General features: G+C 43.1%; 1 protein-coding gene across 1 annotated transcript in view; it reads left to right on the top strand.

Moving 5' to 3' along the window:
* The window catches only part of ktub (Tub domain-containing protein ktub), a 129,743-nt gene that overhangs the window by 94,411 nt on the left and 12,707 nt on the right, over window positions 1–22,625 (top strand). Inside the window, exons 4-7 of the mRNA XM_075673720.1 lie at window positions 7,659–7,836; window positions 10,386–10,535; window positions 15,031–15,197; window positions 17,094–17,330. Coding sequence (XP_075529835.1) covers window positions 7,659–7,836; window positions 10,386–10,535; window positions 15,031–15,197; window positions 17,094–17,330 — 732 coding nt within the window. The remainder of the gene's footprint in view (window positions 1–7,658; window positions 7,837–10,385; window positions 10,536–15,030; window positions 15,198–17,093; window positions 17,331–22,625) is intronic.

Raw genomic sequence — 22,625 nt, 5'->3', positions numbered from 1 at the left:
TCATTCCAATGAATGTATGCACTGCACGTTTCACTTGGCTTATAGTACTTGTAGCGTCCGCGTTATGAGAGATATGAGCCATTGCATCTTTTGCTTGCTTAGGGGTTTATGAGCCATTTTTGAAGATGATGGTTTTGTACTATTGGAGCAGACGACATATTTTCTATAATGCCATCGAGGGTATAATCCACTTAAGACATTCTCCTTAAAATGAGTTCAAAGTTGAATAGTGGGTGAATAGTTAGTGCATTTGAGTGATACTTGCATGATCCTGCCATTGGAAACATTCAGCTGCGTTAGCCACAGAGCGCACCAGTCTTCTATAGTTATTAGGTTCTTCTGAAGCAATAATTGATCGTTACAAGAAGAAATGCGACGCTAAAGGGCGCAGTCACCTATCGTAGTACCCGAGCCCGTAGAGCGCAGTAATCTTAGAAGCGTGGCCATCTGGAAGCACTGACCGAAATCTTTTAATTTTCATAGTGGACGATCGCCCGAGTGGTCCAGCACTCTGACTCCAAATTCCAGTGCAACACTGCGCTAGGAGTATCGCGTTAAGACGCATTGTCAGATTGCATTTCGCGAACACAAAGAACTTCCGTCGCACCAACAGGAAAGTACCACCAGAATGCGGAAGAACAAGAGTTGGCCCGTGGCCCGGGTTCTCTTACTGGGCGACCATTTCGCGGTAAACGAGAGCTCTCGGCATTCAAACCCCACGACATTATGGCAGACGCTGTCGGGAGTCAATCTCAAAACTGTGCACTAAGAACGACAACGTGATAGTTCCCAAGGCGCCACAGTTGCCTCTGGTAGCGAGGTGCTCTTGTAAACGGGTCTCCTTAAACGAGCCGCGACGTTTTCTGGTAGTTTAAAGCTTAATCTATGGCTGACGTTCGCTTCCATAAAAGTGCGCTGTTTGCAAGGAATTCTCTATTACCCTCCATATATTCAGTTCCATAAGCTTACAACGTTATCTATTACAGCGTCAGGGTGTACAATAGTGAGCCCGTACGTAAATGAGGAAACTCCAGAGATTCACGAGTAATTCAACACTTTTGCCTTTCTTTATGTTTTTATCTTTGTAATTTATCTAGCCACCAGCGCATCCTCAACACAAACAAAGGGGTGATGCACGGCTGGTTTAAAGAAAGATATAGCGCTGCCTTCCGCATGTTTACCTCTCGATACGCTGGCTTTAGACCAGGTCAAGCTCGCAACGCTCCCACACGCAAACATCCCGCGCTGGCAGTGAGATAAGCTTCGGCAATTGAACCCAGGACCTCGCGCTCAGCCCCGCATCGCCGCAAGCCCCTGAGTCACAACGGCGAGTCATTATAGCCTGCAGGATATAGCTGTCGTGTACAACACACCTAAACACGTTGCAGCTATTTTTCTCCCCGTTTACCTTGATCTACGGCCGGAGCCGCCGACTCGCCTGCAAGAACGCCGTTTCCTCGCAGCACTTTATTGCCCTCCACATATCCAGTTTCGCGAGCCTAGAACGTTATCTACAGCAGGCGCCGTGTGCTTTAGAGAGCCTGTCGGCAAACGAGGACGTGTCAGAGATTCACTACTGACCCCGGAACTTTTATTTTTGGGTCCTTCATCCCCGACTGCCCGTCTCTCACTTTAATACTTTGTCGGGCATTCAGCTCATCCCCAACACGGACGGAATGATGACGCACTCCTGGTTTGTGGAAAAAAAAAATATCGCACTGGCCTTTCCGCATGCTTACCTCTTGATGCGTAGGCTAGGCACTCGTTTAGACACCAGGTCATACTCAGAGCCTTCGTGTTCTACGTGCCTCGCTCTTCCCCGTGCCGAAAGCGAGATAAGCTCAGCGGGCCCGCGACCGCTTTCATCGCTGTTTGCTTGGGCGGCTATAGGCCGTGTGGAGTGGCTCCGTCGAGCGAAACACGGCCGCATCTCGCAGGGCTAGTTTAATCGGATGTAATTATGGCTCATTAGAACCGACTCTTCCTTAATGGACGAGTCGCTCTTTTTTTTTTCTTGTTGCCCGGTCCACGTCTCAGCTGTGCTTCTGGTGCTCACTTGTTTTTCTTAGTTTCTATTTTTTTTTATGTCTGTGCGGGGGGTTACATGTCAGACGGGCGTACAGTTGGCGTTTCGATGAAAAGGAAAGCGATTAAGTCTCTCTCGGAGAGTTCGCGGAGTAATTAAAGCTGTACGAAGGTCCGCACGGTACAATTTAAGACGTTCTCGTTATAATGAGGTAATATTAAATAAAGAAATGCAATAAAATTAAGAAGATGGTGTGGCCTAAATTTACGCCCCCCCTCCCTATTTTTCTTTACTGAGCTGGCTTCATTTCTGGTGAGAATTTAAATGTACAAGCTTTTCACGGGGTCTTCTATGTATTATTGCTAGCAGATCCCTTAATAAGGAGTGCGATAGTGGAAATGCCGTGAGTACGTCAGGCCGAGAGCCATTTCAACTTTAGAGAAATAATTATTTTTAATTCATAATTTTGTAGAACGAAACGCATACTATTGATGTTCATGCAACTGTTAGAACTTATTTTTCATGATTTTACAAGCTATTGGCGATTGAAGGTAACGAAGGTCCCTTCTGTACAATTTAAGATGTCCTAGATTGAAACAGAAAGAAAAATAATAATCATAATAATAATGAAATAACGCCATCTACAAGTCTGCCCCTCAATCTCCCCCCTTTTCAGTGGTATGTCTTTCTCTTTTCCTGTGAACAAAAGTGTACAAGATTCACAGAATTACTTCTGCGTGTTGTTAGCTGATCCCTTAATAAGAAAAGCGATAGTGGAATTACCGTAACCACACCAGGTAGAGAGACGCTTAAGCTTTAAGAAAAAGAATAATCAAATCTGTTATTTTATTTCTGTTGGGCCGCTAAGCCTGAGGGTGTAGCATCAAATCCTGGCCGCGGTGACTGTATTGTGATGGAAGTGAAATGCAAAAAAAAAGAAACGCGAGTCTACCCATTCTGCGTACATGGTAAAGAACCTCAGGTGGTCAAAATTAACCCAGTGTTTGTTTCGCCATGACTGCATGCCTCATAATCTTATCGTGCTTTTGCCACGTAAAAGCCCCACTTTTTAATTTGTAGTTTATATTTTATACCTTTAATTCCCAATGCGTCCTTATTGCTTCCCTTTCTCTGAAACTTCGAAAACCTCATTCGAGAGCAAAAAATTATACGCACAGCGTACGGTAACGTTTCTGGTAAGCTGAGGCAATTTTTCATTGTGAATAGCTCCCAAAACAGGCGACTAATTATTTCATAATTGTCTAGTCCCTCAAATAACCATTTCATGGTCTATATGTACGTATATGTTCTCCATGGCGGGAAATATAGGTGTACACATTGTTCCAATTTTTCGTATTGTGGAACTGTGTTTGGTATCATAAGGTAGAAAAAGCATTACATGGGCGTATTACAGTTTTATTTTTTTTGTTTAGAATTCCAGAAAAGGAAATGTAGTTTGAAGGCTACCGCTTTGAAGTGGAAGCTCACGCTACAAAATCATGCGAATGGGATTACTCATCGATTCTATCGCATTGACATCAGAAACACACTAATTTATTATCATTCTTTTAACTGGTTACTTGAGCTTCTAGAGCTGCTAACAGGAAAACATGAATTAATTCGAAACCACCAACTCCTAAGCATGGCTGAAGTAACCAGATGCAAATTTTGCCTCCACGTATCAGGGTAGCACTAATTTATCGAGGCAGGTCCAATAAGAGGCCAAGAGGCTTTCGGCGAGGTTACTAGTAATTCAATATTGAAAGCAGTAAGTACAAGGCATACAAACAAGATTAAAAAAGAAGAATTCATGTATTAAAACAAATCCTCCTCACACGACTTCACATACTATATTGTACGTTGTCTTCCATCCTTTTCATGACTAACTCGGAAACGTTCGCGCAAACAGTTCCTCCCAGAGAGGGAGTAAGATTGCATGTGGAGCTGAGCGAAATTGGCTTTATCATGTTCTTTAACGTCACCTTTGAAAAACACTGACATTAATATGATCAAGAATGTTGGGTCATTGACGACGATGAAAAGCGCGCCTAAGTGCATTTCGAGTACCACGAAATGGCGTGAAAATCTGGTACGCTGCGTCAACATGGCAATCCATCGCCCGAGGATACATCTTTGTGTTTCTCGCCATGCAAAATACAAACAAGATTTAAACGTGAAAAATACGATTACTTTCAGCATGTTGCCATCTTCTGAAAGAAATGGAAAAGAAGAGAGAGAGAGAGAGGAGGCGTGGGGCCATTGCGTTCGTGATGTACTAGTTATTAATAATAATTGACTTGAAACTAGATTATGTCTCAGAGCAGTGTTCAGGTCTTGGAAGGGTGTGTATTTGCCTCAAAAATTGAAAGAACATTTTCAATCAAACGGAAAAAAAATTGCAAGCAAGCCATTACGTATGAGCGTGCGTTATAGTTTCTTGAAACGTTCGTCACATTGCATCCACAACTGCTTTTTACAAAATAAAATGACAAAGATCACGAATAAATAGTGAACACTATCAGAGACTACAAATACATACAAATTTCAGCATGCGAATAAAGGAAGCCACAGTAGATAGCGCAGCAGCAGCCACAAACATGCAGTAATGTTTATCAGCATGTGGACTTACGTAAAGAGGCAAAAGTACTCAAAATTATTGAACAATCACGCACACACCTCGCAGATTTGCCTAGTGTTGGCGTACGCAACTACACACGGGATTACCTAACATATGACATAACATAATAGCATGAAACATATGTACAGGTTCATGATGCATAATTTATCTGTGGTGTTTAGACTTAGGCATTTGTGGACCCACGGCTGTGTGCTACAAACCAACGGTATCGACACTTTCTACGGATATTGTTAAGGGAAGAAGCACTGTTTTATGCAACGACACTGTTGGCAATTTAATAAGAACTTTTTTTTCAGGTTTAATAGAATGTTTGCATATGAAAGCACCACAATCAACACAGATTAGTCAAGCTGGATACACAATAACAAATCACAGCCGAATAATCTGCACAACATTGTTCATTTGAATTTTTTAAGTTGCAGTATAATGTACATTGGCCGTTTCATTGGCTTTTCTTCATGTGGATTAGGTTTACTTCAAGTCTCCTAAGTACGATGGTCCGTTTTTAACTTTTTGGGGTGAATTTCTTGAAGGCGTGGAAATTACCCGCCCAGAAAATGGCTATGTGCAGGTAAGTAATTAAGGTGTTCAGTAACTAGATTTACAATTATTGACGCTAAGGTAGATATTTCAATAGCTAAATTTCAGATGAACACTTGTGAAGTCAAGTCTGCTTAACAGAAATCTTTAAACTTGCACTACTTGCTAGGCACGACCGCCCACAACCTGTTAAGAAAATGCGTTTCTGCAAATTGCAAGTACGATTGTCTCGAACTCAGAGAAAAAGAAACGTTTTTCGAGGAAGTGTAAACTGAAACGGCAGTATATTTGGTAGCACATTTGAAGGGCTCATTTCTCGCACGGGGACTTCGGCTCAAGATTTTTCGACGCAGACATCTCCTCTCTACTGCAAAGCTTTAGTTTTACCATTTCTACGTGTCTCTTAAGGTGTAGGGGTAAAAAAGTGTAATTACCGAGATTTTCCATTACTTACACCTAGACAGAAACATTTGTCACGCGAGCAGCACCGCCACTTCGGATAATCTACCTCAACCGATCTGTCCTTTGTGAAAAAAAAAAACACATGTCTGCTAAGAAAATGCGCACAGTAAATAAAATGAATTTCGTGAAATTCTATTGCCAGATTTTCTCTGTTCTTTTCGTGAGTGAGAAGAAGGATGCGTGCAAAGTACCGGCTGTGCGTGTCTGCATTTACTGCCCGCCTCGTATCATTGCGACAATGGCGATTCCCCCACGCTGCTCAGGTTAACGGCATTTCATTAGGACGCGTACTTTTCTCAGATTACTTCCGAAATGCGGCTCAATAATCCGCCACAAAGAGCTCGCGCTGACAGCAAGCGCATTCAGTCCTGATGCGCGAAAGGAACTTGGAATCGGCGGCCGTTTTCAATTAAAGCCTGTCTTTCCGCTCAGCATGGTATCGGGTTCCCGCATGCGAAGGTCAAAGCATTTTCAATCACTTTGTTCCCAGAGGCATTTCGAAGAAACCCGGAAAGCGCGTTGGGTTCAGATTTTTTGTTGCAGCGACCTACACTGATTTCAATTACGTCCTGCGAGCAGGGCCCGAGATTGGACGGAAGCAAATGCCAGACCCTTCGGTGTATTCAGATAATGCTGTCACGAAATCATCGAGCCTATGGAGTTGAGTCCTGATGCTGATTTTTTTGTGGATGATCTAGAAAAATATATTCAAGACAGTATATACAGTGTCTACACATATTTTGAAACTGTACATATTTTGCAACTACACATATTTAGACAGCTTGCGAGCTGCCTAAATGACTTGTACATTTTGTGTATTACTGTACGTAGACTGAAAGACACATTTGCAAGTTTATTTGCTCACCGATGGACCGTACGAAACTGACTTGAGATTTTCTATATGTCCCAGTACATAGACTTTGTATGGTTCAGGCACAAGTCTTTAAAGAAGTATAGCAGTTGACGCGGAGTCTATATTATTTTGTGGTGTTCAAGACGCGAATTGATGTGTAAACATCACAGAACAGGAAAAAAGCGTCAATAAGAGGTATGAACCATCAAGCAACTATGAGCCCACTAACCAAAGTACAGGTAGTGACACGTTCTATATGTATTCCACAGACTTTATAAGTTAATTTGTATGGGTTGATTAGTTAGATATTAGTGAGCATCTGCAGAGAAAACTGAGGTAAGTACCTTTGTCCATAAATACGGAAACATCGTGTCATATGAAGTCTCCTGGCAGCAAAACGTTGAGTTTGGTCGGTTCAAAGGTAGTCACAAAGAAGATTACAGCAAATCTCGTCTGATGGATGTGAAATACTAGCACTGCTGGTTTTCGCCAGAACAGATTGATGTATCACCCGCATATAGGTTGTAAATAAGCGTCCAACTACGATGTCATGCAGAACATAACATTTTAACTATACCATCCTCGTCTGAATTTCATTAATCGGTACATAACTGCCGCTGATCATACAACTTAGTACAGAGATCAGCTCGAATCTACAGCATACATTTTACCCGAAACATTCAAATGCTTCTTGAGCAGCGTATGCAGACATATGTTTATGCAGGAAGACGCTTATTTAAATTACCTGTGGTTGCTTTTATTGGTACTAGACGTTTCACTCACTTCCTTGTTAAGTAGTTTGGGTCGACATTAATATTTCTTTTTAAACCTCTCTTGCTAACAAAACCCTATATATAGGGCATAATTTTTACTCTTGCTACTCTTTAGTCGTTCCTTTCCACATTTTACGCCCACGGGATGTCTTAAATCACGCATAAACCATGGGACCTGCTGCTGTATTTCATATTTACCAAAAACAAAAAAAAATATGCGAAAAATAAAGTTCGAATTTGGTCGACTATCTGCAACACTCTTCTTCGTTTTCTTGTCGCTGAAGCCTGCCACTTTCTATTTACTGATCTCCGCCAAGTCGATACTATTCTCCGACTGAGTTGTGCCCCGTTTGATCTACTGCGCAGCGCCAGCTGCTGGAGGAGAAGCAGCGCCACAAGCGGCAGAGTCAGGGACTACTGCAGGCATCCGATGCTCGGCGCCCGCAATCCAACACGGCGCTGCGAAACCGACTCCGAAAAGACGAGTCGCGCCCCCTGATGGCTGGTCTCAGCATAGACAGGCCTGTTCAAGACGTCGTCAGCTGTGAGTAAATATGCTGCGGAGTAATATCGAGTAAAATACTGCAAACAGACACGATATTTTTTCATGACATGTAACTATTTGGTATTGATCACTAGGTGCAATTTCATTCCTACATCATAAAGTGCAATTATGTTGAAAGTCTTCTGCGCATATCTTTTTTTCAGTTGCAATATGTATTGTCTTTGTGTTCAGCTTATTTGTACAGTTTATGTGAGTGGGCTGGTTGAATTTATGTAAAACAATTTTTGTAACGTTCCTGACTGGTTAATTTTTTTCAGTTGAAATTTTTTCATGTTAACATAGCATTTTATTTTGCGACTTGCTCTCTTTAAATCCTTAAGCCTTTCTATGCCTGCCCAACGAGGAAACCCGTCCGTCCATGGATCCTGAAAACGAATCGCTATAAAGAAGTTAATGTATCAAAACGAATGAATTCGAAAGCGAAACCGTTGGCGGTGGTCAATAAGCCGTCAATGAGTTCATAAGGATGATAAGGAGTGATGAGGATTTAGATAGGTCTTATCACGGTTGATAATGGTTCGGCGCAGATGGATAAGGTGATAAAAAGCAATAAAGGCTTTTAATGGCTGGAGCAGTTCTGATAAGGTTACGAAGCACCTATAAGGGTTGGTAACGGTCGGATTAAGTTCAATAAGGATGCTGAGGACCGATAAGGGTTGATAAGGGTCAGATCATGCCAGATAAAGTTGATAAAGTCCAATGAGGGTTGATAAGGGTCGGATAGATTGCGATAAGGTTCTTACCAACCGATGAGTGTTGATAATGCTCGGATCTAGTTCGATAAGGTTGATAACGACTAATAAGGGCTGATCAGTACATATATACTGGTCGGGTCAAGTTTCATACGATTGATAATGACACTGGTCTGCATGGAGACGAGTAATTGGTAAAATGCTTATACACATTTAGACAACCCTCTGATGAGTTTCTGTGAGGATTTTATTTGCCTCTGTGTGAATGAATCACAGCAAGCCTCGGGGTAGGTATGCAGATGCGTGAGATCAATGAATTTTGCGTTTATTGCAGACAAAGAAACGAACCACTGAATCACATCTTTGATATACCAGTGCTTCAAGCATACTCAACCGGGGATCTGCGTAAGATTATAAGTTCGAATGTGATTTTTGTCTTCAAGTTTAGAGCGGTGCTCTTGCAGCATATTTTTTTCATATTTGGGTGCATTGTCATTTTTTTGCGTTCTGGATGAACTCTTGTTGATCGCATTGGTATTCTGAACCGTGTACGGTGGGTTCAGCATGCTTGGCCAATTCTCTAATTGCGCTGCATATGCCTTTGTAGGCATATATGCGTGATCCCTCGTTCTCAGTCACGCGGTTCCTACGCCTTTTGTTGTCGAAATAAGGTTACTTGTACCCCGCCTTGTGCAGCAGCTTGTAATTACACACCCAGTCTTCGAAAGACAAAGCTACTGTTCTTCTTTAATTGGCACTGTTCATTTTAGTGCAGTTCACTGAGATTCGAATAATCTCCAAACTATAAAAATCGCCTTTCACGGTGCTGTTCCTTTTTTCATGCTTTTCTGTTCCCACACGTTTGTGAAAAACCACCCTATTGCCACTGCGCTCTCATATCTCCATCTGTTAGCGCTATTTCGTCACTGAACAACTTACTCGGGAAAGCTTGTGGTAATAGTTGCCAGCCTTTATACTACCTTATATATATATATATATATATATATATATATTGCTGCTTAGGGCAAGCAGCAGTTAACCAACACCTGAATACATACCTGAATACGTGCACTTCAAGAATACATACGCTGCGATTAGCGGTCTCGCTTTGTTGATTCATTTTGCTCGCGAAGCTTTGTTGCATTTCACGCAAACAGTAAAAAACAAACTAGCAAGTCAAGTAAGCCACGAGGATCTACGTTCGTTAAAGCAAAGAAATTCCACTTGGTAGAAGTATTTCATCGTGTTCCCACATACCTTCCAAAGGCGACACGCTGTTGAAAAGCGCTTTCAACTGCTGCTAACATTAACAAAAAGAATGCGTAAGCCTTATAACAACCGTATTCAATAATCTCATAACAACATATGTGATCACATTAGAAACCCATATTTACTTTAAAAACTAATGTGGAGTTGTTGGATATGGAAAATATGTGAGTGCGTGGTCTTTCATGTAATAGGATTGCTTGGCGGAAGTGAGTGCTGTTAGCCGTAACAGTCGTTGTTTCATAAAATTATCTGGTTTGTGGGACGGCCGGACCACAAGCGAGCAATCCCGACTCGTGGTAACAAGCGTACAGTTGGGCGGGGTTGGTCAACGCCTGGCCCAGTTGTACGCCTTTCCGTGCTTATACGTGGCGTTTGCGCTGCCTCAACTCAAAAACAAAGAGGTTGTAGCATTCGAAGCGACCCCGCGTTATTTTTTTTCCCTCAAGCATTTTAAACATGTCGACTTCTTTATAGTATTGTTCCCGAATCCTCCTGGTGGCCGGAACATTTGCGCGGGTTGAGAAGCTTCGGCGTGCGTTTTTTTTTTTTTTGTATCCCTGCTTTCAGGCTACGACGGCCCCATGCTTTTCTCGAGCACCGATAACCTGGACGCACCGGTTGGCGACAGCGTCAAGGATACCGTTGTGCAGGACGACGTCGACGGAGAGAATCCCGTGGCCATTGCCCTCAACAGCAGCCCGATTCCGCCGTCCCCTGGTACGCAATATGCGTGCACTTCTTTTTTTTATTTTTCTCTCTGTGTCTCATTGACAAACCAACAGGAAGTTTTCTGGTATGCGTGTGTGTATATGTATATTATATGTACTCTGAATGTATGTACGAACCTGTGCCTGTTACCAAGAAAAGGGGCAAGGACCCAGTCATGCTGCTCTTTTGTAGCTTTTTGTTCTTGCCCTAGCGTTCTTTATGCTTCAATAAAATGAAATGAAAATGGCAGCAGACACGCATTATATATATATATATATATATATATATATATATATATATATATATATATATATATATATATATATAATTCAAGGAAAGGTTCTATAGGTCCGGTGCATAGGTGGTTGAATTAACGAAGGAGCACACTAACGAAAATTTCATTTTTAATACCCATACCATGGGCATATCTAATGTGCATGAGCTTTTTCATGTGCGAGCTTTCGCACCTTTTGTTATGTCTGTCGGGGTCGTTGTTGATAGACACGTGCATAAACAGGCCGACACATGGGTATACATATATCCCAGGTGGTCTATGTTAATAGAAAACACAATTTGCACTATACAATTTCACCATTGTGGTTGTAATTTCTTCGCTATTATTTCTTTCACTGCGGCAGACACTAGCTGTTCGAGTATAGCCATCGCGGTCCGATGGCTAATCAACAAAGACCCGGTATTCAAAATTTTAATTGCTGTATAAACGCTAGATTTGCATGGGTAGTATTAGAGGAGGACGCCGCAGGAGAGAAAAATCAATTTATGGGATTTAAAATAAAGAACACTATCAATTTTTTAACATTAGTCGACAAAAAATGTTTTTCTTTCTTTTGTCGCTCTGATATCAAAACAGGGAGCGCCAACAGCGCTGGAAGCAGTACCTACGTTATTATGATGCCAGGGTGACGTAGGGCAGTACATTGTGATAAACTGCTGTGGAGTCCGATACACCGGGGCACGTTTGGGCCGCAAATCATGATGGGTCGCTTGCACGCGATCTTCGTGAGATAAAACGACAAGAGGTGCGCACAGGGTGGCGAACCGGTCGACGTAACAAAGCGAAAGAAAGTCACGCTGGCATCTCTTCCGGTGCTCTCCTGTCACCCAGTTTTGATATCTAAGGGGGGAAAAGGCGAATTTTCGCCGACGAATACGTATGTAAAACTGCGTAAATTGGTTTTTGCCTCATGCAGCGTCCTCCTCCAATACTCTGCTATTGCGAAATTGGCGTTAAAGCAATTGGTTGAAATGTTTATTATTTCAGTACCATTAGGAGTGTCGAAATGGCTTTGAAGAGAACACACACACACACACACACACACACACACACACACACACACGTATAAAGCGGCAGGTACGAAGATTGAATATGAATGTCAATATATATACATGTATATATCACGGCCTAGACTTCGTTGGCTGTGGGCTTTATATGGTCGCGCCTATCAAAAACTTTACCCTCCCGCTTCCCCTTCTCATTCATATATGTATATATATAGCGACAGATTTGGAGGAAACTTAAAATGCTGTTTAATTGTAATTCAGCCAACACTGCGAATTTACGTCCACGAAATATTGCTCGCTCACCAGTGATTCAATGAGAAAAGAGAGGAATCACCATTTTGGGTTTCCCCGCTTCGCAATAATTTCGCTTTACTTGGTGCAGCATTATGTCGAATGAAGAATCTACTGACCGACGACGCTCCCACCAATTCAAGGCTAGAAGGCACCTAAGAACGAATGCTGAATGTTTTCGGACTGCAACATTTGCTCTAGTTTGAAATATTCAACAAGTAAGCTGTTCGCTACTCACTGCGTGATCCGAACAAAGCCTCGCCGTCTGGGATGGAATGACGCTGTTTGTTTCCTTTTGTTTGAGTAGAGCTCGTATGAGGTAATGAGAGCGGAGTAGGTGCCTTGATACGACTTTCGTAATCGGCCAGTGAATACGAAAAGTAGGTTTTTAGCGAAGATGCGGTCTTTAGGGAAGCATCGATGTTTGCATTCCTGCCCCGCTTTCCCGCCGTCTGCTCAGCTCCCGTAATTACAAATTTTTGCTGAAATACAAAGTTAAAACTAACGAGAGGTAGATTGTGTCTCATTATGCTGGGGCAAAACGGAACCCTGTTTTTTTCTTACGGTAATCTTACACAGAATAATGCGTTTATTTCGATAAAAGCTTGAAGTAGGATGATAAGAGAAATTCTTTCTGGTACATTTGTACTTTTTAATCATCTAACATTTTTCCGACGCTTAATTTACATGCTCTTGGTTTTTCATCGGGCAAAAGCTGCAATCATGATACCATGACTTGAGGCAGACAGGCTCTTTGTGCCTGCTTGAACTACAGAGTTTATAGGCGCACACTTCTATCGCAGAGAAACTTTCACAATTCTTTTTTCATAGTTCCAAGTAGTACCGTTTAGACTCGTGTAAGGGCCGCACATTTTCCGCAACTTTCGACGAGGTGGGTCCCTACCATGGGACCGAACTTTTTGGTCAAAATGGTGCCCGCGCAGCCTTGACTTGTGCACAACCCGGATGCCCGGATGTACCATTGCATCAGAGGTCAACGCACAGCTCTCGCCATCTTTTAGCCGTGCACAGAACTACGCAGCGTGCGAAAATTCGTATATGTACGCGCACGGCTTCCGGGCATCAAACGCGGTTGCTTCTGTGTTGAAATTTTTTTTACCCACATTTTGGGCTGCCAAGTTGGGGGTGCGACCCTTACATGGGTCTATACGGTATCTCGGCAGTTACATTTATATGATTCTAATTTGCCGCCCTCTCCTTGTCCTCAATTAAAACTGCTAGAATCACCAACACAAAAGGCAGCATCAATCGGAACAAACTCAACAGACGTTCTCTATGTCGGTTGGAAAGTTCATCTTTTAGTGTCTTAATCGGCTGCAATAGTATTTTCTTGCCGTAATTATTGTACAAGCCGTGCATGACAGTGTGAATTTTCGTTGTTATTAGAAATTACATTCGTTCCCATTTTTGAAATCTTTAATTGTGTATGTGCAAATAACTGTATGTATGTTGAATGATTGACCGCTCCCCTCTATGATACTTGTATGCCTTGAGGGTAAAATAAATAAATAAATAAATAGAAGGAAGCAGTATCTAGAGCCGGCGACCAACGTTAACACAACACAGGATTTGCGTTAAACAATGAATTCCAGCGTTCTATGGGCTCACACTCTCGAATTTAAAGATTCAGTGTGCAATCCTTCTCGCGACGTCTTGTCATCCATTAGGTTAGAAGCGCCGTGGCTCCACTGAAGAGAAATTCCCCTTTGTCGTGCAACCATGCCCCGCAATCTTTTGTGGCCGACTGCACCTGCAGTTTCCCGCGTCACACTGCAAGTGCAGAACCCAGCCACAGTTGCGTAATTATCTATACCGGGTGTTTTTTTTTTTAAGTAAGAAATTTCTAAGAATTCCCTGGGGCAGATAGCGCTATTCTAACGCTTGATCTAAATTACTGGATGAGGCTGTCATTGCTCCTACGAGAAATCAAAACTCTTAATTGAATAAAAGACGCAATTACGCTTATTACCTTTTAAATTACTTACGTTATGGCACATACTTAAATCTGCGAATCGTAGGCGGCGAGTTCTCAAGGCGTATCCACTTGGAAGGAACTATCTGGACTACACCAGTTTCGAGATGAGAATTTTCGATTTGTCCGACAGAATGCATTGCCCTTCCTGTAACTTGTTTTAGGAAAACGCTGTTACATGCGTTGAATCGCCGAAGTAACTGGATCATCAATGCCTTTTTTCCTTAAATTTAATATCTCGAAACTGGTGCAGAGAATTCGTTCCAAGTGGATATGCCTTTCTAACTCGCCGGCTGTAATTGGCAGATTTAAATATGCGCCGTTAGATAATTTAATAAGAAGTTTGATTACAAAACCACATTTATTTATTTAGGCATTTTGTTTTACCATACATGATATGGCCACCTCATCGAGTAATTTAGATCAAGGGTTAGAATTGGTGCTATCTACCACAGGCAATGTTTAAAATATTTCGACCTTCTAAAATGCAACAACGGGTATACCGTTCCCCTAAGGTCCAGTAATTCTACATTGAGTGATGTTATTGTTATTGAATTGTAGCCTATAACACACAGAAACTGTGCCGCGGGTTCTGAGGGATGCTGTAGTGGAGGATCCCGGATTCATTTTGCAAACTTGGGGCTCCTTAATGTACATCCAAATCTAAATATACGAGCGCTCTTACACATTTAAACCCCAAAGCCGTTGGTCCGCTATAGCCGGTAATTGAATTGGGAAACCGGCTTTCAGCAGATACCTCGCAAACACAACCGAAAACCAGAAGGAGCACAACTACTAACGTGCACTGAAGTGCAGTTGCGTTCAAATACGAGGTATGTGAACACGTTCAAGACGGGTCCGGTAGGCAACCTGTGTAACGTTGCACGTAACTAACCGTTTGACTCGCGCGACGCGCAGATGTGCAGAGGAAACTCAGGCAGATGGACCTCAGCGATGACCTGACGAGTATCAACGGGGACGAGGACCTGGAGAGTACGCCTGTGACGTCAGAGTCGGTCTCGAAACGAGCCGTATCTGCGCGAGTCCCGGACACTCCAACGGACTGTGCCGACACCATCGCCCAGGTCCTGTCCTTTGTTTCAACTTCGATTACTACAAACGTGTATAGAAACGTTCCATAACTGTTTTCGCGTGATGGCGGCTGCGGCAACCTGTGGCCGTGCTGTTGTTTTCAAGGAGGCGCAGTAATAACCGATGTAGTTTTGAAGTGACGGAAGCTCAGAGTAAAATTGGTTTCGAAGAACGACTGCGGAACACGAAAGAAAGTAAATAGATTTCGAGAGTGTTGGAGTATTTGCGCAGGCGAAATATTGACTTACAGTGGAGGAAAAGAACTACGAAGCTTACCAGCAATATGCGGTCGGTACAATAAGCAGAACGGCAACACAGAAAGTTAAACGCAAAGTCAGAGACGTTGAGACAATCTCTCGGGTGGCTGCAGTGGAAAAGAAAGCGGCTAAGAGTAACTACCTTGAAGTTAAAGACTAAATCAGGAAAGAAACGTTTTACGGTAGCTCAAAGGGAAGCTCTTCACTTTTCGAAGCAAGATCAGGATGCCATATAACTCGTAGTTATAATGCAAGGTACAGCAAGGAAGAAGACGCATGTGTTTGCTGCGGTAAAGCTAAGGGAACAACTGAACGTGTTTTATTAGAACGTGATCTACCTAGCTATTGGTTTAGGTTCCGCTGCCTCCTTAAAGCCCTTGAGTTCAGGGAAAGCGTGAGGTAAAGCATGCCTGTAGGCAACAGAAATAAGTAAAAGGCGATTGGATGTTTGTGGGTAGAAATGTACAACCGCAAACAACGGCAGCATACGAACGCAAAGTTCGCAATACTGGTTCAGAAAGTTTAATACTGCGAATTTTTTGCACATATAAATATATAATACTCTAAGCCTAATGTACAAACAAAAATGGTAGGCAACGAACCGCCCCGGTACAAAGGGGACTCTCATAGCATTTATTCATCCAGGAGGCAGCTCTGCCCGCATAGTACAGGAGGAGGAGGAGGAGGAGGAGGAGGAAGGAGAGGAGGAATAACATTTACAACGCATCGTACATTGTACAGTACATTGTTCAATGTACAAAAACATTGCATAGTGCAGCGCCATTGCGATGGTCGCGCTGGCGTGGTAGAGCCGGCGCAGCATAAATGGACATGCGTTATATCCGTGCCGCGTAGCTACTTTCGATTGCGATTGAGCCCGATCCGGATAGAAATTCTTTAGCGCAATAAGCTCCCTCCAACACCTTGCGCATATAAGTCAATCACTACCGCGAAATTTGACCGCAATCGGGCTCAGGCGCTATCAAAAGTGGCCATGTGATGTCCGAATTTGACATAGCGGAGACTACAGAACTACTAAACTCAGATACAGCGAATAGCTTGAACAGTCTCGGCTATAGCTAAGGAATCGCTTCGAATGCGGCGAAACACTTGCATAGTAGTGAATAGATATAACATTTTTTTTCCAAACGACGGCGCGTTCGCCAATTCGAATAACAGTGCTAGAGGCAAGACAGATGGAAACATCCTGTCTGTTGCTCTGTTATTCGATTGAACTTCTCATGAGTCCACCATCCAAAGTTAGCATGCCGTTACGTTCGCTAAACTCACAGTCTTCGTATAACAAATCTGTATGTACTTTAAAAAGAACTCAAGAAGAGCAGCCTAAATATATATGATCAGTTCGCGACGAAGAAAATCGTTCAATCGTACTCGGCATGTCGCAGCTCATCAGCCACGACGCTTCGCTGAACAAATCTCACGCTGGAACGGCGCCCAAATGGGGTCGTATTCTCGGACCATCACTTTCGGCGACGCCATCCCTTTCGCGCGACGTAGTGCCCGACCAGCCATTCAGCTCGCCCTATTTTCCGCAACCGAGCCAATGTGCGCGCTATGAAAGCGATATCTCCGAAAGTGAGCGTCCCAAAATACGCCACGTGAATGTCGCAGGTGGAAGACGTGAGTGGTGGCGAAGGGAAGAAGACGCAGCCGGCCATGTCGGTGCCCGTGATGGACTTGGGTCCCCTGGCCGACCTGCTGGACCAGGGACAGATGGAGGAGTTCTCCACGGCACCCTGTCCGCAGGGTACCACCATCCGGTGCCGCATCACGCGAGACAAGAAGGGCGTCGACAAGGGACTGTACCCCACCTACTATCTGCACCTCGAGAAGGAGGACAGCCGAAAGGCAAGTAGTTGCTATTAGTAGCAGTTGCAGTAGTAGCGGGAGCAGTAGCGTTACTAGAAGAAGTAGCAGTCAGTACTACTAGCAGTGGCAACAGCAGTTGTAGTAGTAGTAGAGAGAAAACGATTGTTATAAAGGCAGGGATGTTAACCAGAGGTAAGTAGTAGCAGTAGTAGGTAGTACTAGTAGTAGTAGTAGTATAAGTAGCAGTCAGTAGGTATTAAAAGTAGCTGTAGCAGCAAAAGCAGAAGTAGTAGTAGAAGTAGTAGTTAGTAATAGTAGCTGTAGCAGCAAGAGCAGGAATAGTAGTAGAAGTAGTTACCAGTAGTAGCAGTAGCAGCAACAGTACTAATAGCAGTGGGCGTAGTAATTAGTTGTTAGTAGTAGTAGTAGTAGTAGCAAGTAGCATAATAGCTGCAGCAGTGGCAGTAGTAGTAATAGCAGTAGTCCTTACTGGTATTACTAGCAGTACTAGCAGTGCTGTAACACTAGTGGGGCAGCAACAGCCTGAAGTAGTAATTCATTGCTTTACTACACTAATGATAGAAACGAACCAGGCTTGAATTCGCCGGTGATTGCCTTGTAGACTGTATAACATTACGGCTAACATCTTCTAATATGATTTTTCTTGGGAACCACGGGTTGTTTCACAAGTGTTGACTCCCCAAAATGTTGGCAGCTGCTGAGTCTTTTTCTTTAAGCATGATTAAAGAAGGCATTGGCGCAGAAATACTGCGCAAGCTACTCCTTGTTTCGTTAACAAGTGGTACAGTCAAATATATAGTTTCATATTTTTAATTCACATGGCTCGCACAGAAGAACGACTAGAAAAAAAAAACGAGAGAGAAAAACGAAGCAGACACAAGGATATTACAATGTAATGGTGAAAGCAATAGAGCGCTATCAAAGCAACAATGTCAACAACAACGACTCTACTACGTAGCATACAGAGCAACAGCAAAAGAACGTCTATATGAAAAAAGAACTTCTTTTACATCCGTTACTAATGCCCTACAATGCCGCTTTCATCATTTTTTTTTTGCTATCGAAGCGCGTTTTTGTATGGCTCCTGTCGATCACGCGAACAATAATTGCTTTATGTTTCATGGTATACGATGAAACGTCATTAGGGACAGTTTATATATATATCTTATTTGTAACACCGTGACAACATTGAAGAACAAGGTGATATGTTTCTCGGGCCGCAAGACCGACAACACTGGAAATTCCTCGCATCCAATTAGGAGCGGGAAGCTCCGCATTTTAAAACAATTTCTTTAGCGTTCTCTGCCGTGAAATAAACTGAATTTATGCATGAAGCAAAGTGCAGTAGATTAGGCCTACTCAAGACTTAAATAATTTGGCCATGCCGGCAGGAATACAGCGATCAAATCGGATGGTATAGCAGGGTATGAATGTTGTATCTTGAAAGGTATGACTCACCAATAAGATGAGAGGGATACATTTCCTGTGATTTCTTTCTTTTTCTTCACTATACGGTGATATTGTGAATGCAGGGCGCTTCGGACTTTCCAGCAGCGAAACCTGGATTTAAAGAATGGCCAGCCAAAGCACATTCCTCCTCGCTCCCTCCCTCACCCACAACTTTGTGTCCCACAATGGCTGTGCTTTTTTTATTCTTCAAAACCTTCTTAGCGGAGTCGATCAAACGGCAGTTTCGAAAATAGATCAGATTAGGGCACGCCACCGCAAAATTTCGAATAGGCAGTGATAAGAGGTCTCCTTGGCCGCAATCGATACAAAGACCTTCGGCTCGCGCCTGTGTTTCAGGCACTTGCGGAAGTGGTCGGGGAAATTCAGCACCTGGTCCTCTAAGCGCGCAGACGGGTCGCAAAATAACAGGGTGTACACTTCAAGAAACGGCGTTTCCGTATCTGGCCGTGGAAGGGATCGCAACGCTTCCACCCAAAACGAGGGCCCGCTTACGTTTTGAACGAACCAGCTTGAAAACGCTACACTACCGCCACTTTCCAGTTCAGCCACGTGCTCGCGGTAAAGGAAGTTCTCGGCGAACAAAAGCCACCTTGCCGCATTTACTTTAAGCTCCTTAGTCTTCCAAGGAATCCCGACGAAGGTGTCTCGGGAAGCTCTCAGCAGGGATGTTACGAAATCGTAGGGCGAATGCAGGCGCGCTCAACCACGAACAAGGTGGCCGATATCCCACGGCTGCACGCGAGCTGCGCGTAAGTAGATCGTTGCGTATATCAGCCTCATATAACGTCTTATACACGTAGTTCATAAATCTACGAGATGCGAGGTTTCGAGCTTCGCAGCATGACCATCTATACCACGGGCGGCACAAGTGGCAACGCTTACAGGCCCTGCTTTGTACAGAGTTCTCGAACTTTGTTTCAAAACGTCCGCGAACGGACGACGTATGTTTGAGAGACTCTCAGGGGCAGGCTCCAAGGGCCTTCCTCGGAAAAACACTATGCCTCGCTAATTCCGTGCAGTACACTCAAGACTGGGGCTTGCGTCAGCCACTCAGGAAAGGGAGCCGTGTGCATATTTTTTGAGAACTGCGGTGGAAGGCACGCCGGTTGTTTACGACTAATGCTTCGTTGAATCCTTCAACAGCGAAAGAAATTGTACGCATTTATAAAGCATAAGGGCGTAATTCGGTCCATAAGTCGCACGCTTGCATAAAAAATGATGTAAGGGTGTGAGCTTTAGGTATATTCGCACCCTTATACATACTGTAGGGTGTAAATAGCGTAATTGTGCATTGAGCTGAAGTAGCGTGGGGGGCATAATCGGAAGAGGGACAGTGGAGGGCGCCTTCTCGAGAGACCGCATTCCCAAAGCTTTTCGTTTCTAAGTGCGCCTAGCCATTGGTCGTATGCCTTCGCTGGTAACACGTTCAGCACCATGGTTAGCTGGTATTTGCTCTTACGAAGTAGTCTAGCGTACACCAGCTTTATGTGAATGCAGGTCTTGTTTCTCTATTGCGGCTTGGCTGAGGGGACCCGTAGCTTTGGCTTCGCTGCATGGAATTCGTGAAGTAGGGCATAGATTCACAGAACGGAAACCAGAGGAAGAGCTCTTCTCCACAAAACGACTTCGCGAATGCTTTGGAACCTCCGCAATCGAGAGTTGAGAACTGGGCTGCTGTCTGTAAAAGGGGAGGGGTCTTTGACGTGCCACGCAGCAACCTGAGGCCTGGGAGGGGTGCGACAAGAAGGTAGACTTGCACAACGGCGACTTCTATGTTCGCGAAATGAGATTTTTCTTTCGTGGATTCATAGTGTATAAGGTGTCTCGGTGCGGTTTATTTGAAATCGCATAATAAAGTAGGAACAGGTGCTTGGAGCGATGAGGTTTTTTTTTCCCACGGATGTCGGGAAAGCAGGAAATAGGCATAGTTCCGCCTTCAGCCTGGCGTGCAAGCACTGGTGGCGGTGGAGGGATCGGAAGAGGGGGGGGAGGCTTGGAGAGGGGGGCTGAAACTCAAACCTTTCGGTGTCGAGGAAGCCGGTGGTGGGTCAAGCCCGCGCTTCGGGTGTTTTTGGAGCGTTTCTGGGTCACATAATATAATTCTAGTTTTTGAACTGGATTGCTTGAAGGCGCGGAGATTACTTGAAAAAAAAAATGCACAGTTGACTTATAACTTTCACTTATTAAGCTTTTAATTTATTTGTAGAACGTATTGCAGTTTGGCAAGTTGTTGTCGGTGAGTTCAGAAGGTATCTATACTTGGAAGGATTTCTGACGATGGTGTCGCTTTGACGATGTGCCCCGTAAAACTTGCGGTATAGAGGCTTACGGCAGAAACTCCCTATAGTGGGTAAGCATTATTTCCAGTGCCTCATCTTGCATTCATTCAGCGATTGATTGATTGAGCGGACGAATTACGCACACCGGTGCTCACTGTACAGATGGTGACGCAATATGCTGTAAGTATTGCAATTACTTGTTGCAGTTGACTAATTCGTGAGCCCAATTAGTCGAAATTATTTAAATTGCGCGAAATAAATATAATTGCAATTAACGTGAATTAGGATTAAGCAATGTCATGTAAATTATGCTTCATTGCCCTCATTAATTTATTGTTCGGCTTAAGTGATGTAATCGGCATTAATGCTAAGTTTAAAATATCCTAATTGCAATATTTAATACCGTTCCAACCAAATGAAGGTAATGTTAATAAATTAAAATCAGGCTATATAACCTTCAGTTCCCTTATTTTTTTGACTAGGCTTAATTAAGTCAGCCTGAATTATTCTTGATTAGGCCAATGACTGTAACCTAAATTAATTTTAGTTAGCTTCACTGTTCCTAATCACCCCCAGTTAATTGTTATTATGCCTAAATAATTTCCCGCAATTAATCTCCATTAAGCAGTGTTACCATTCATTAATTATAAGGAGCGCTATTTAGGATGAATTATTTCAACATAATGAATATCATGAATCTTTTATTGACCCTAATTACACTTAATGCTTCTTCAAGACTAACTATATATATAGTCAGAATCATAAATCTCAGCAGTCATACGTAGGCGTAATGTATTCTCATATATGGCCTCGTCGGAACTCATGTATTTCTATAGAGAGCGTTGTGTCACATGTTACATATAGACGGACGGACGGGTGGACAGATTTCTGAGGGAAGCAGCCCTAGAATGCGTACGCATAAAAATGCACTGACTTTTTTGTGAATGCGCTGTTTTACGCAATAAAGCCCATATAGAACTGTAAAGCAAATATATTGCGTCGCACGCATTGGGCATTAACACCTCGAAACTGGCAGCAACGTCACTATTCGGTACAAATGGATATGCCTTGTGAATTTCAATGTTCCGTAACGTTACTACTTAAGAACATATGAGAAGTGAAATTTTGTCGATTAGTGGAATATGCGTTTCGCGCTTTCGTGCAGGTAATGCCTGTCTCGTTGACTAAACCAGCTCTAAGAATGGAATTGGGCGATTTGCTACAAGCGATTTCTAAAAAAAATTGTATAGTAAAAAGGGAACACCTAGGAGAACACGAACACTTTACCTAGTCATGTGCGATTTTTATCGCTAGATATGAATGTTACGAGTACTTACTACAAAACAAAAATACTAGACATGTCATTGAATGTAAACATAGCCATCGTCTAGCCACAAACAAAGGCAAAAGCCACTTTAATATCGAACGTATCACAGATCAAAGCCGATTTAAGAACTACCATACCAATCTGACAAGAAGTTCGAAGAGCTGCTCCATATCAGAGCTGTTTATTCGTTTTTTTTAAGTGCTAGTGCTTTATTTTTCTTCACATAATCATGCTTAT

The sequence above is a fragment of the Dermacentor variabilis genome, chromosome 11, assembly GCF_050947875.1.
Source record: "Dermacentor variabilis isolate Ectoservices chromosome 11, ASM5094787v1, whole genome shotgun sequence".
Lineage (NCBI taxonomy): Eukaryota > Metazoa > Arthropoda > Arachnida > Ixodida > Ixodidae > Dermacentor > Dermacentor variabilis.
Note: the sequence above shows the minus strand (reverse complement) of the source record. Positions and strands in the feature narration are given on the sequence as shown.